The 16,029-nt window shown below is 41.8% G+C and overlaps 1 protein-coding gene across 1 annotated transcript in view; it reads right to left on the bottom strand.

Annotated features, from left to right (window-relative positions):
- UBR4 (ubiquitin protein ligase E3 component n-recognin 4) overlaps positions 1-16,029 on the bottom strand; it is a 114,040-nt gene that overhangs the window by 86,669 nt on the left and 11,342 nt on the right. Inside the window, 19 exon segments of the mRNA XM_032787556.2 lie at positions 119-220; positions 1,537-1,746; positions 2,771-2,928; positions 3,531-3,628; positions 4,380-4,504; positions 5,162-5,391; positions 5,486-5,608; positions 6,088-6,270; positions 7,536-7,664; positions 8,494-8,573; positions 9,113-9,245; positions 9,913-10,195; positions 10,991-11,160; positions 12,605-12,690; positions 12,835-12,994; positions 13,720-13,907; positions 14,333-14,450; positions 15,003-15,140; positions 15,224-15,323. Of these exon segments, the coding sequence (XP_032643447.1) occupies positions 119-220; positions 1,537-1,746; positions 2,771-2,928; positions 3,531-3,628; positions 4,380-4,504; positions 5,162-5,391; positions 5,486-5,608; positions 6,088-6,270; positions 7,536-7,664; positions 8,494-8,573; positions 9,113-9,245; positions 9,913-10,195; positions 10,991-11,160; positions 12,605-12,690; positions 12,835-12,994; positions 13,720-13,907; positions 14,333-14,450; positions 15,003-15,140; positions 15,224-15,323 (2,814 nt within the window).

The raw sequence follows: 16,029 nt of genomic DNA, 5'->3' as shown, positions 1-16,029 counted from the left end.
TATGCACTTTGCACTTTCCCGTACAGAAGCAACAGCATTCCACAAATGTTAAGTGCGACAAGACAAGGATTAACGGGGAGAAAATAAGTACTTAGAATGCAATATTCTATCACCTCACCTCTCTGAGAAGAATTCCTCCATGGCTTTCCGGGCCTGGCTGCTCTCCAGCTGCTTCTCCAGATGCTGCAAACACTCCTCCAAAATTGACTCATCTAAGCCACTGTGGATCAAACATTAAGTATAAAGAAAGGTGCACTACCTGCTCAGTCTTATCTGTTTATTATCTGTCAAATATAGGATCAGAAACTATGTGTGAAAATGGTTTGAAAATTTATAAATAAAGTAAAAAACTGATTAAGCCTAAACTGATCATGCCTCAGTTTCCCACCTTAGGTGGGCTCAACTCCAAGATGTCTTATTGTCACATTTGGTGTTGCAGTCTAAGACTCTGGGTAAACAGGCACAGATGGTTGTAGGGAGGCCTAGCCAGGGCACTGGAAAACATCCAGATAAGAAAGTAGGCTCTCAGAATGGAGCACTACATTAAACAGTTTATAATCTCTTTTGGTGAGGAGGATGCAGCCCCAGTGCTGGGGGCCCTACCCCTGTTTGGAGCCTGGCTGCTGGGTTCCCTTCTCCCCCATGTTTGAAATGGAGCTGCCACCCCCCATGCTGGTTTTGGGTGTAATTGTCAGCTGGAGACCTTCTCCTTGGTGCTTTTTGGGTGATGAGTCGTCGTCCTGGGAGGAGGCTCACAGGTGTGTGCGGGGGAGGAACCTGGGGCACCCATGGGGGCTGGGTCTGAGAGGACATTGAGTGGGGAAGGATAGCTCAGTGGTTTGAGCATTAGCCTGCTAAACCCAGGGTTGTGAGTTCAATCCGGGGGGGGGTCATCTGGAGATTGGTCCTGCTTTGAGCAGGGGGTTGGACTAGATGATCTCCTGAGGTCCCTTCCAACCCTAATGATCTATGATTCTATGATTTAATAGAAAAGCTTTAGCCAAGGAAGAACCTTGGGACATGGTTCAGGAGACCTTTGAGAGTAATATAGTAAACAAAAAATATAAAAACTCCTATACAAAGGAAATGTGTATTGAAAAATTATATGTAACCGTCTTGTGTCTGCAGGACACAAAAGGGGTTAAGAAATCCTGCAAACAGTTAAAAGTACAGCCTAAAGAGGCTGCAGACCATGACCAAGTGACGGTCACAGCATCAGAACAAACTAGCAGTTAACTTTGCAGAGGGCACTGACACACTTGCCCCATCCACCTCTTTGGAAAGAGGATGATTCAGATGCTTACTGGAAAAGAAGCAGAGCGCAACTTCATGGATTCACAAAGCACCAGTAATCTTTAAAGGAACTGTGAGTTGTTGTATTAAACTACAGTAGCATAGTACAGAAAAGAATAAGCTAATTTGTGGCCTTTCCATAGCACAAATAAAAACACTGATGAACAAATGGATCAGGATAATCCTGTCCATCAGGATTGGCAGGTCACACGATGAAGGGATACATCGTATGTCATTTGATACCTATTGGGGTCGGAGTGATTAGCCAGAATGTTATAACATCCTGTGATCAACTTCTCATAGACATGAGCCAGGAATTCATCAGACTCCGCAGGGCCCAGGATCCTTTCTAGGGAGTTGCTGCTGATCTCTGCCACGCTCTCCATGCTGGTCTCCAACAGCAGGGGCAACAAGGTATGAATAACCTGTGGTGGGTTCAGTTCATCTGACCAGCTTGAAGGGAAAAGAGAAACAGCAAAAACATTTCCATTAGTACACCAGTAAAAGATCTACACAATGAGATAGTTTAGCAGGCACAGAGCTGGGAAACTGATCTAGATGGAAGATTAGGTAAATGTTAGGTTCAAAGCCCTTTTCAAATAGTGGGGTATAATTCAATTGTCCTGGCTATTCTCTTTTAACAAAACAGTTCTGCTTGCCAAAACTATATTTGAGCACCTATGGCAGGGGTAGGCAACCTATGGCACAGGTGCCGAAGGCGGCACGCGAGATGATTTTCAGCAGCACTCACACTGCCCGGGTCCTGGCCACCCGTCCGGGGGGCTCTGCATTTTAATTTAATTTTAAATAAAGCTTCTTAAACATTTTAACAATCTTATTTACTTTACATATAACAATAGTTTAGTTATATATAATAGACTTATAGAAAGAGACCTTCTAAAAATGTTAAAATGAATTACTAGCACGCAAAACTTTAAATTAGAATGAATAAATGAAGACTCAGCACAGCACTTCTGAAAGGTTGCCGACCCCCGCCCTATGGTATACAGGTATCTGCAATGTTTTCCTAGGTAGTCACTGCATCGTTTAGTATGTCCCAGACATTGGTGCAGTATCAGAACCCTGTTCTGTGCTTTAGGATACCTGGAGAATAAAAGTCACCACAGAAGAACTGTTTCTGTTTTCCTTTCTAGCATTAATATTTCTAAGAGGACACACCTGGTGATCACAATCTAAAAAGCAATCCACAATGCTTCCATTGTTCTCCCCATTTTGTGGGACATGTGTTTATTCTGTGCCCTGTTCTACAGGAAGAAGGGACTAAGAATTCCCTCTAGGCTTCTAGAGATCCAGTGCCAAGTGGGTGGTTATTTTTCACTCTTACAGTTCCTGGTCTCAAATTCAGAAAGACACAGTGTCCTTTACCCAACTTTTTTCCCCATAAACAGGAATGGTCAGTTGCAAGTCATGTTCAAAAGAACAGGCAAAACCAGACGGAACACAAATGTTCACTTACACGATGAGGTCCCCAGTGAGTCTGACCAAGGAGAGGAGGGTATGCTTTAAGGAGGCTGCGAGGGGCAGAGTCTGGCTACAGAGTGTGCCCAGATGGGCAGCCTGAACAGCACTGATGTAACTCTCTGCTGGGATTGTGTCATTCGCAAAGGCATTGCGCTAAAAAGAATCAGAACTCATGTTCAGTCAGGATGAATACATAGCACTGAAAGCACAATTTGGTGCCTAAAAAATTATCATATATGAATTAACGAAGTGTGTCATGCAGTCTTCTGGCTGAAGTTCACCTTCTGGGTTTTTAAAACCTCCACATTATTGCCCCAATAGCTGCAGGGTGGTAGAACTGCAGTCTGCAGAAATTGACAGTGCAGCCTATGGTCACCATCGTCTTAATATGGATGTGTGACCCAGACAGACTTCACGCACCAACATGCAATCCTCCACATTGAACTAAGCAGCAGGGTTGTTCTGATGGCAAATGGAACTTGTTAATTTCCACTGGCCAAATCTCTACATTAAAAGAGAAGGATGCAGTAAATCTGCTCCCTTTGTACGAAAATTTGCAGCTCTTGGTTGTGCAAAATTTGGATACCTTTGCAATCGCAGATGACTCATGTCTAGCATGAGAGACTATTTCCCTACTGCCAGATGTTTAGCTGTTACAGTTTAATGAAAGTTGAACAAAAAATATAGTAGACAACTTTCTCACCAAGTTACATAGTTAGGGCTATTTCAGGGCCCTTACACAGGACTGGACTCACCCATGATCCAATGTTTGGAAACTCATTAGTATGAATGTTGTTCCAGGATTCACACAAAGCCTGCACTGCTGATGGCAGGTTCTGTACAAGTGTTGGGCCTGCAACCAAATGAGACAGTAAAAATAAAGAATTTCACAGGGGTTGACAAGGAAGCTGGAATGCAGTAAGGCCCTGTTTAAAAAAACCCAGAACATTTCCAACTGAATTAGGTAAGTTAACTTTGATGGGAAACTGAATAGCTAGGTTTGTCTGAACTGTAATTCTGGTGGTAAAGCCGGTTTAGCATTCTTCTTAAGTCATGTTGGTCTTCAGAAAATAAACCCGGCATTACCCTCCACAGCCTCAGGCAACTCAGTCGTGCAATAGACATTTCCTCCAGTGAAAAGATGTTATTTCAACAGTATTAACTTGTCAAAATGCTTTAATCAACCAACAATCCCTCCTGTGAGGAATTCTGAAAGTTTCACTTGCTACACGGTATACCGTGTATCCCATAAGTGAACACATTCAAGCAGTGAGAATCCAGGGAAATTCAAAGGACAGCTATGCCAGCAGAGTGCCAACACAGCTGCAAAACCATTTCAGTGCTGGCTGGACTTAATCTAGTTATTGTTTTCATGATATCCCCCCAGACTGCTGCACTACTACTGCTTCTGAATCCACAGGCGCAAGTACCTGACTGAACTACACAGAATCAATACTCCAGTCTGTGAGGCGATAGTTGGGGGGGCTGCAGGGGAGTGAACCTTTTGCCAGCACAGCTTTGAAGCTGAACCTTTACGATATTGTATCAAAAAAGTCTCCCTTAAACAAATCTTGGAACACGGCTAAATTCCACAAGAGCCTTACCCAGAGTATTTGATTTGCAGCGGCTAGATCCAATAGCCAGGACAGCAGCATATCCCCGAAGCTTCTCTTCAGAAGGTCTGTTCTCAGTGGACCCCTCTTCAGAGAGGCTCTGCAGTAAGTAAGATCTGTGTTGGGGGTGGAAAGGACTCATTTCAGCGGGCAGCTCTGCATTTCAGAACATGCCAATACAGTGACAGATGTGAAGGCGAACTTCAAGAACCAACCCTCTGAATTATTATCCCATAAATCCTACAATACCATTCCACGAGTTCTGGGCTTTTAAGCTCCTTTAAGTTACTTATCAATAGAAGTGGCTGCTCGAGGACAAAGGAGGGGAGGGGGGGAAGCTGCTTTACTTTCACTTTCTTCTGCACAGGAGCCAAAGGCAGTTTAAAAGACTTTGGACTCTCACTGAACAACTAAACCACCTCACTTCCAAGTCATCTTGACAGTTACAAGAATAACTCATTGAAATAACCCTGTGCTGCTCTCTCTCTTTCAGGATGTTAGGGAGAGGTTTTAACTTCAAAGAGAAAGCTGTTTTGCAGCTTGTAGGAAAGTCTTGAAAAATCAGATATTAAATTACTTGAAGTAGAATAATAAAATCTATGGATTTTAGAAGTCTACTGATTTAACATGGTACGTTCTATGGGATATAGAATAGAGCCATTATTCTGGACTATAAAGAAGGACTACTACAGAGATGGGGAGCTAATAAAATGAAGAGCCAAGTACAGAAAAGAAAACAATATCCCTCTAGAGGAGCTAAGTCAGCAGCGTACCTGGTGAATGTAGCATAAGTGTCAATAAGCTGTAGCGTAGCAGGCAGCAGATTCTTGGTTATCTCAGATGATTTGTGTGGGTCGGTTTCTGCAGCTAGCTTGGAAAAATGCTCATCTAGAGAAACTTGGATCTTGGAAATTGCAGCATCAAGGGTATAAATGGACTGCAAGCTGGGAACCTCATGCAGCTGGAGAATTGTGGTACAGTCAATCCCACAGAAAGAGGAAATCTTAAAATAGAACAACATTTATAACAGCAATGCGCCACACAAAGATCAGTGCTCCACACCTTCTTATATGTATCCAGTATTCATACCAACTTACCTGCCTAGCAAAGTACTCCTCTGCTATTTCCACATCATATTTCACTGAGCTGCACTTGGTAGATGCCAATTCAATGAGAGAAGCAGCATGTTCAGCTTTCATGCCCTGTCTGATAAGGTGATCCTGTAGGTATTGCAGAGAAAGATTTAGCATCACATTTAAGGAAATATAGAGGGGCTGTGGAATTTACCAATTTATGAACCACTACCATGCTATGATACTTGTGGGGGTTTTTTAAAACCCCATTTCCTGTCACCATGCAAACATTACCATTCTCATATGCAGTGAACCAGGCAGAGATTAAAATGAGCATTGTCCATCTTAGAAACACCCGGTAATGTTGTTTAATATGATAAAAAGAGCTATAAAAACAAGACTAAGAAGTGGTTTGATTCCCTCAGCTTCACTTGGAGAGATGAAAACTACTTTTGATACACCTAGCACAGTTTATATTTCCCTCCTCTTCAAGCTCTGACACACATTGCTGCAATTTCATTTCTTACTCCTGACACAGATCAGAACAGTTCTGGAATTCGTGCTCTTGTTTTAAATACTAATGTGTCAAAAACCCTACATTGTAAATTCTAAAGAGAGGGCTGTACCTTGATCCAGCTGACATAGGAGCTGATACGTAAGCGGGAAGACCAGCGCAAAGTGTGCAGGATATCACATTCACTCATCTCTGGTGTGTTCATGGCCAGCTGATTCAAGCAGTTTTTGGATGGAGGCAAAATCCCCAATATCCGCCACAGTATCAAGAAATAGTATTGAAGCGCACAGGCATCCTAAACAAAGACAGTGGAGGATACATCAAGAAGCAAACATTTACAATCAACCTGCTTCAGCTGTGATCCTATCAAGGGCCCCTAAATGTGTCTGCATGTGGAGGCAGTGTCCCAGAGTTGAGTGAGTGGACTATACTTCCATTTCATTCTGGTTGTGTGGCACAACTTTTCTTATCTGACCTAATTCCCTGTCAAGGGGCATAAAATTCTCACTCTCACATTCAAGCCAAACCTTATTAATACATTTGGGAGGTCTGATAATCCAGAAGCTCATTACATGTTTTAATACATAGTGCTGAGTTTCTTTTATCATTTACCACTAAACAAAACCAGGGAAGGACCAACTTTAAGAACCACCTCACAGCCAGCAGCTTGACTTTCTCAAATCTAGGACATTTTGCACAATTTATATTTTTCAGCTGAAGTGAAAACTCAAATATTCATTTAAACATTACATTTCAAGTGTCACCAACTAGCTTCCTGCTTTAACAACACTAACAAAAATCACTCAAGTTCTTCCCCATTCTACTATGGCCACAATAAATCCAATGAATGCACTTCAGGCTAAAAGACGAAAGGGACAAATTATTCCTTTAGGTAGCTGGAAAAGCTTGAAGCAGACACTAAATTATAAGCCAGACACAGGAGTGCATCTTGTTATTGACTGTCACAGGATGGGATGGTCCTTAAAGGGAAGTGGGCTTAACCCTACCTATAACTAATTAGCTGCCATCCAGGTGATGGGTTTTAGGTCAGGAATCAGATGATAGATAGCCTGCAGGTCACCTGGTCTTCAGATAAAAGGTCAGTAAGCAGCTCAGTTAAGGGAGTGAGACCTGCAGGGAGTAGGAAGGCCACTACAGGTGACCCAGAATCAGGAGAAAGGATCTGGAAGGGGAATCTTGACACAAATGAAGCAAGAGATCTGTCGCATGGGGAGGCGCAGAAGCTTTACAAGGAACAGACTGTAAGACAGGCCAGGTGGCAGGACCTAATTAATCTGTTTTGGTCTGAATAAACTCCTCCATCAAGGAAGGGACTGAATTTCTGCCATCACTGGGATACGTTACCTGATGCACTGGCTGGTGAGGAGTTGGCCCATCAGCTTACATTGACAAAATAAGACAACTGTTCACCAGGAAATGTAAAGCTCCAAAATCCAGTTTAGTAACTATTGCCCAGACTCTGTATAAAATGCAGCAGCATGGAGCCAACTCTTTTCTCAGCAAGGAGAATGTTATAGTAACACATACATATGCCCTTACCAGTGCAGTGACGTTTTTGTTTTCCTTCCTCCTGAGGGTATCAAACTGGGATCCAGCTGCAAGTAGTGAGGTCAGGGCTGCATAAAGCTCATCATACTTCACTGTCCTAGAGAACAGGACCTCACAAACCTATTGAAAAAGCCAAGTCAGAATTGTTTCCTTTTTGGCTGCACAGCTTCCCATCCACAGCCAGTTCAGATCTTCTCCCAAATATACTAAAAATACCACACACACTCCCACCAAAATAACCCTGGAGGACAGTTGTGTCAATTACTGCTTTTCCCAGGCAGAGTCTTAAAGACACTTTAAATGTGTGCAAGAAAGGAACACATTTTGGATGTACAAACAGGAACCTTGGTGTACATGGTAAACTGCCCCATCCAACAATGTTATCTTCTCTTTTGAGCTCCAGAAATAAGAGCTCTAGTGAGCAAAGACAGCGGGTGTAAGAGAGCCAGAAAGAACATGGGGCCAACTGATGTGGAGACAACTCCACAGCCAGACATTTCTATAAGAAGCACTGAGAGGTAACTTGAATATGAAGGAGCTCTTGGTATTGGCACATCTGACAGAATCAAGCTACTACAGAGACAGAAAAGTTCTCAGCTCTTTTCAGCCACAAATTACTTCTATGCAGCAAAAGTGGACTTTACATATCCCACTGGGCAAATCACTGCAAGACTATATGGGTTAGGTGAGCTGGGATTACTTCACCAAATATCTGCTTTCAAGTTAGGATTTGTACGCTTTTTAACTATAAAGTATTCAAACCCTTCATTTATTCTCTTATACTAACATCTATTCAGCTAACACACACAGTTCTGTTTTAATGCAGTACTAAATGAAATCCCTGGGCAGCTTTTGTCTCGTATCTCAGTTACAGTGCTGGTCATTTTCTACGCTGGTTTCCCTAATGTAATTCAGGCTCAGAGAAAGTCTTTAACGAAATTCCAGGTACCATGTTATCTAGGCGGTTCAGGTCATCTTCCGATGCTTCTGGTGACAGGATGCAGTAGAATCTGGGCTGTGGAACTGCATCTGGGACACAGATACCAAAGGTATAATTCAAAGTTAATTTTAAAAATTGAAGAGATTAACAATACTGCTGGCATATCATCACTGGTCATTTTTTTCCTCAAAAGACAAATCACTTAGAAAGTAAAAATCTGCTAAAAACAAGACTGTCTATATGTTACATACATAACCATAAAAGGGTGCACAGATTAAGCGATTGATGCATGTCTAGCGATTGAGTACTTTTTCCAATTTTAAAATAAAGATTATAAAATTCCTAGATCTATATAGCACTTGAGTACGGCATGTTTTGTTCAATAAGCAATGTCTGGGCAATGCTAGAGGTCTGCAGGTTTCCTCTATCTCCCCTTCTGAGTAAAATTACAAGTAATTTATTCATAACAAGCCTGGTATTTAGTCTAATGTGTCTTAAACCACACTCCAAAGTTGCTGAAAGGGACTTCTTTGACTTTGCTCTGCAGCACCACATGCTGGAGCACTCATTATGCAACTATAACCCCATGGCTAGGAGTAAAATTTTACTGAACAACTTCCCTTCTGACCTGATGAGCAGTGTTTGGTCCAGTTTTCTTCCACTTCTTTAAATCCATGATAGAGAGGGACAGAGATTTTTCTACTACTATCCTGGGATCCACTCACCCAGCCAAAGGGTTGGGTTAGCAGGTTATATTGTACCTATGTAAAAAACACGGCACACTGGTTATAAGAAAAATATACAACTCCCTGCACTAAAACACATGAACTTTTCCAACTTGTGAGGAGTCAGAGATAGCACTGAGCACACAGCTGGAGACTGTTTCATACTTTTCAGCCAGTGAAGTAAGACTACTGTCAAGATACTAAGGAGATACTCCAGAGAATAGTCTGCAAAACATTGTTCCAGATTAATGAGGTGCCAGTGCCAAAGACTTAAACAAAGCAACGGAGATGAGCTAACCTCAAAGAACATTACCTGAAGGGTATTTGACAATACATGCAATAGTAAAAAGGCACTTTTAGGCCTCTACTCTTATTAGAAAGAAAGCAGGTTTACTGCTCTGGGCTTTGCCTTGCTAGTAACTGGTGCTGCCCAGCATGTATTCACTTATAACAGTAGCTATGCCTGAGTACATAGCCACATAACACAACTCCCAAATCAGCTGCTGGAAATTGACAACTCCAATTGTGTCACTAACTGAATGTAACCTTGCATGCTGTTAGTGAAATCAGAACAAGGAGTTACTGGAAATGCCAAAAGGGAGACACATAGGAAGGGGAAAACAACAAGGAGACTACCTGGTTTAGGTCATTGCTGAGCGATTATTTGATTAAACAATGGAAACATGCATCCTCAATCCCTTACTTGCTCAAACAGGTATACAGGAACTTTGGAATACTGATGAAGCAGGTAGTCGAACACCAGTAGAAGGCGAGCCAGGATAAGGGGCACAGACCGCAGCTGGGAGTCCATGTTCACAGTCAGTTCCAGGATGGTCTGGATACAAAGGGTCAAGATAGACCTCCGGCCTTTCTCTGAGAAGTTGTGGAAAATAAGCAATAGCAGCTGGAGGTGCTCAACATTCAGATCTTCTGTGTCATTAGGAAGAGTTCCCTGCAGAGCATTTTGTTTCAGTGTGCCCACAAATCTGCCAGCAACAGGAAAGAGGTTCAGTAAGAAATTTGTTCTTCTAAAGAGTGATCCATAGATCACACTATTGCAAGGAGACTTTCACTAAAGCAAGCTAGCTGATTAAGATGCACATTTTAATCATGATTTTTTTCTACTTGATCAAGCAATGCAACTAGAGTCTTATTTATGACTTCAGCCTTACTATGCGAATATTGCGATTTCACAAATTAACCATAACTTCACTGAAGGATGCATTAAAGTGAGACTGTGGAAGAGACTTCATGCCCTACAGAAACACAAACAGCAAAGAACTTTTGAAGAGAAATATAACAAGCTAAAAAAGAGAAAGATGTGCATGTGCCCCAGTAGGAAAGGCTGTAAGTCAGCCAAACCACACCAGACTGTTGTACAGTTTCACTTTTAAAAACAAGTACATAGGAGTCAAGGCTTGGCAGAAAGGAGCTCACACATCACAATGATGGGCTTGGTATGAGGCACCAAAATAACCAAAATTATTGCCTTTTCTTTTTAAAATCAGCGCTGCTGGAGCCATTCTACTCATCCAGATCTTGATACTTTTATCAAAGTGTTCCCACTCCCTATTTTCATCCAGGGGCTGAATCTCCCCCCTCTTCCAAGCTTCATATCCTTCCTCTCTAGGATTTTCCTATTTTTTTTTTTTTTTTAGGACAAAATGTCTGGTCATTGGATTCATCTGTCCAGAAGAAAATACCATCTCCTAGAAAATTAGCAGTCATGGGAGAGAGCAGGTCACTTACTTTTAGTCATGATACATATAACATTTTCTTACCTCTCCCAAACTTTAAGGCATTCTGGGACGTCAGGGTTTCCCTGAGCACTGGCTTTGTGCTGCCAGATAAGAAGAAGCCGAGACAGCACAGACAGACTTTGAGGATGGATGTACAGAGGCCATGGTCCTTCAGAGAAAGGGGCTATTCCCAGCTGCTGTAGAAGAGTGTTCTGGCACAAGACAACAGACACAGTTGAGAGGAAAGCCTTACACATTGCTTTAAATAACTACAAGACTTCAACAATCCAAAGGTGATGATAAATGGTAGGGCTCTAAGTGGATATAAATAGGGTTAATGTAGTGGTATTTCACCTCTGAAAAGTTACATTATTTGGTACATGTACTAAGTAAAATATGGCATAGGTACCAAGTGAAGTTATGCTGAGGGGCTTTTTTTTAAAAAAAAAAAAAAATAAAAAAATTTAAAGCCTCCATCTATACCATAGGGGACTTTTGTTACATAAAAAAGTCTAGGAAAAAATAGCATGAGTCCTGTTCACTTATGAGACCCAGTACTGGCAGAAGAGATGGTGCTTTGGCAGAATGGTAGACAGACTTGCAGAGTCTATAGTTACTCTGCCTGACAATCATGGATCCTATTTCATTACCAAAAGCTAAAACTCAGGTATCCTTAAGACTAGGGGGATGTGGGGAGGGGGAAAAAAAAACAAAAGTCACCAAAGGAGAATGGACTAATACCTTTTATTGTGCCCCAAAAACAGGAACATATGGACATGTGAAAGGAGAGATTTCACCTGAAACCACTGATCTGAAGCTCTTTAAACTCTAATTACACCTTTTTAAGTATGCTAAGCACCAATGCAAGAGGTTAACTAGTGGCAATACAGTCTCTGGAAGGCCCTTCATGAACTACCTCTTTATTTGCCAGAGTGTTTAAGTTCTGTTTTCCACCCTACTCTCTAAAGTGCCATGTCTCCAGTAAATTCTAACCAGAACCGGAGAGGTGATCCCCACTTTAACACTCCACTCCTACTGAGTGCAGTTATGCTCACTCCCTTTTCACGTGTCAAAAATGTAGATTTAAAAAAGAGTAACTACTTCAAAAAATTACTGTATTTAAACTATAGGGGGGAAAATAGTCAACAAAAAGCATAGGGATTTGATACACTACTGAAACAGATTTACAAACGCTCTTATAGCATTAAGCTTGGTCAGTACATGTCCTGACAAAGGAACCTGGAGGCTACAAGGTTAGTATATGAAAGCAAAACAGATCAATCATAAAAAGCCAAGCAGGAAATTCCTACAGTAAAACACACATTCAGAAACAATTCTTCAACACTAACAGCATCCTAGACATGGAGAATTATTCAGTTTTCCCTTTAAACGTCTCTGGAGTTAAGAAGACTAATTCAAAGCCCCTTACAAATGAGTCTTGAGGCAGGCTGCTGCTCTCCAACTGTTTTTATTCTGGGGACTACTCTGTAGAAAAAGAATCGCTTCAAGAAACATCTCCTCTGCCAGCCCCACAATATCCCACTGCTTGGTGTTCGAAAGAGGCTCTGTAGTCAGAAGCACTGATGTACTAACACAGAATGTATTGTCTATGTGAATTCAACACCAGACACAAATGCTTTAATTTTACATCCTAACCTGCAAGGTAGGGGACTGTAGGTCCGAGGTCACCAATGAATGGTTGAAGTGATACAATGCAGCAGCAAATTCTTCATCTGATGTGCCTGAAACACAAAAGAGAATAGGTCAGTTACCACTACAGCTCTACTTGGCGAATCATGATCCCAACACTGGACAAAGAAAACCCATGTTAAGTAGAACCCCCGCATCCTAGACGTTCCCAGAGTACAGAAGCTCTGCTCACTCACCCTTCAGCCCATCTTTGTCCACTTCCTTGATGATGCTAGCCAGCGTGGCCATGTGCTGCTCTGAAAGAGACACACTCAGGTAGTTGCGAATGAAGTTGTTCCTGGAGTTCAGCATGGAGGAAGTAATGAAGTTCAGAATATTGGAAGCCAGGCTTAAAAACTAGAAGGAAGAAACAGATATGCATTTATCTTAGAAACACCAAAATCCAATGGGGGGGTCAAAGAAATACTAAACAAAAAACTCATTGCTAGATATGCTAGATAATTCACCACCCAGCTACACTCTTCCACCATTACAAGCCAATAATTAGAGTTCAGATTTACTTCTCTCTTCTCATTACAATTGGATTGCTTTACAGTTGCTTTGCTTGTCTGCCATTACACAGTTTCTAGTCTTCAACACAAGCCCACTGGGATGAGTGGTTCTCTCATTCAGCTGATATCTTTTCACATAGTTGTCTAAAAAGAGCTTGCAAATCCATTATCTTTCTCAACAGCAGCATTAATTTTCACCATTACCCCAAAGGAATTGTTTGTCTGACAAAGTGCTGTTAACATTTCCATTTATAAGTTTGCCCTCATATTCCCTCACCTCCTCCAACCTAAATCGATAATATCTTAATTATTCTCTCCTTGGACAATAGCAATTATTAATACTTATCTCCAGATAAAGTAATGCAAACAGCTCCTTCTGAAGCCAAGATCTTTGGCAATCAGACCCACGGCCATTCACCCTCTACCTCCGCTTGCCAGTGACTCTCAATCAGCAATATAATAAAATGCCTGGATTTAAACTGCTAAGCACCAGACTAACAAGTCTCTTTGGCCACTGTTCAGTGCTATATCTCACTAATTACATAATTAATCACGGAGATCATAGCATACCAATTCTGGGTCCTTGCGGCTGGCCAGGATGTTCCCATTCTCCCCAGTGGTCTGTTTGTTGGGGCTTTTCACTCTAGGGGAGCTCTCCAGAGGAGGTGGGGGAGGTGGCGGTGGGGGGGCCACTTTCTCTTTACTTGGAGAAATCGTTTCTTCAAACCATTGCCCAAGGATGGGTTCGCTGTCATCATCTAATAACTAGTACATGGAAAACAATGATACAGATGCAAAATGACATCACCTCTACAAGCTAGTTCACTAAGGGCAATATCAGCAGCCCTACAACTTCCCCATCTCTTTCAGTCACGAGGCCGGTGAGCTCTATCCTCACTCAGCAGGGACTCATTTACGAGGGGGGAGAATTCTCCGTCTTCCCCAAAGTCCCATTTGGGGCAGACACTGCCAACCGAGTAACGCTGAGGGGGGCTGACTTAAGTACCTACAAAGCATAGCTGGTATTTCTTTTTGCCCACTGATCCTAACAAATGAGTGTTATTCTTAAGCACCACAGTGTAATCCAGTCCTGGGAGATAAAAGGTTCGTGCACGGGCTTCCAGGATGTTAAAAAATAAAAAGCGTATTATCTAGCGTTAAGATGCTTGCTGAAAACTATTACCCTGGCTGCTGTCCTCTTCAGTGCTGCTGAAGTCATCCTCATAGTAGGTATTAGAATCAGTAGAGGCACTCGCGTCACTGCTTACGGAACCCTTTCTCTGACGTTGCAAGATGCAAGCCTTAAAAGAACAGCAGAACAAGTTAAAACACAAGATCAAAACTTGAAAGTACAATAGATAAGAACAGACTTGCTTTCAAATCCTCGGCATTTATTTTTTCATTCCCTTCTACTATAGTTGTGCTCAAATTGCTTACTGGCATTTCTAACAAGACTTTCTTCTAAGTTACATCTATCATTTTCTGGGGTGGCTAAGGCAGCACCCACACAAAGACTCCAAGGTACATTTCACACATCAGTCTAAACATGAAGACTCCCCTTCTGTACACAGGACCCTTATTTTCTCTCCCGGGAGAGAATGGTCATGAATAAATATTTAATTCACTGGGACCATCTGAGAAGAGAGTCTGTCATAGTCACATCCTCTCCTATTCTATAAAATGGGAGACATCCAATTCCTTGTTGATTACTTATAAATGTCGCAAGTTAACACAGTTCTAAGTTCTTCTACTTGGCATGATAGTTGATGCCTGCAAAAGGAACTTTCCACACAGTTCTTGCTGTTTAACTGAGAGAAGTTCCACAACAGAACTATTAAAGTGCCACCTCCTACCTTTCTATAAGAAGTGGAGAGCAAAGTCAGCAGCAGATTAGTGAGTGGTACGGAATCAATCAGACGTTGAATCCTCTGAATTGATGTGCTCTGAGCCATGACATTCAGCACTGCTGGAGGACCATCAGTCTCCCATCCCTAGGGGACAGCATCAAAGGACGGTTCAAAGCATGTTCCAATGAAGAAGACTATTTAAGAAAATCAGTGTGCCACCTTCTCACCTTGTGTAGTGCCTCCACCTGCAGATCTTGAAAGAGGGATGTTAAGAGTTTGATGGCATGATTTGCTAACACCACTGACAGAACACCAAACCCCTGATGTCTGCAGAAAAAGAAAAGGTCTTAATATTAATATTTTAATCACTACTCTAATGCTATCGACTTGTCTTCTTTGGCAGTTCCTATAGAATTATCAACTCAATCCCTCCTTTTACATCACTTTGTCACCTCCGAGGTCTTTAAACCAGACAGTATCATATATTCTGAAAGGTTAGAGTATCAACAACATTTCCGGGTGCTTATATCCATTACATTTACGTCTCATTTGTGATACCAGCCAGACCAAGTGTATACAATTTAAATTTGTACAATAAGGGGAATAGGATACTTATTTTTGGCATTTAGTTGAAGTGAAAACAATAATTCACTTGAAAATATTCTTCCATTTGAGGGCAAGGCTTACACATTCCTACCACCCCACAACTGCATCTGCTACTGTAGAGTCACGAATTGATTGGAGGAGAGGAGGCTCATTAAAGAGTGCCAAACCTTACTAGACAGAAATCTAGGTTCTGCTCACCCCATGGTACACAATGCCTCATCCAGTCCAACACAAGATATATATTCCCTCCCCCCCGAAAGTACCTGGCGCTAAGCCTAAAGTGGAATCTTCATACTCCTTTACAGATTTAAAAAAAAACAACACTCTTCTTACTAAGTACTATCTAAAAAAGAGGCACAATACAATTTGTGAAAAATTAACAGACTAATTTCTCAGTCATCTCACTCAGTTTAAACTGAAAGGGAAA

Source organism: Chelonoidis abingdonii, chromosome 23 (assembly GCF_003597395.2).
Source record: "Chelonoidis abingdonii isolate Lonesome George chromosome 23, CheloAbing_2.0, whole genome shotgun sequence".
In the NCBI taxonomy this organism is placed as follows: Eukaryota; Metazoa; Chordata; order Testudines; family Testudinidae; genus Chelonoidis; species Chelonoidis abingdonii.
This window is presented reverse-complemented; position numbering and strand designations above follow the sequence as displayed.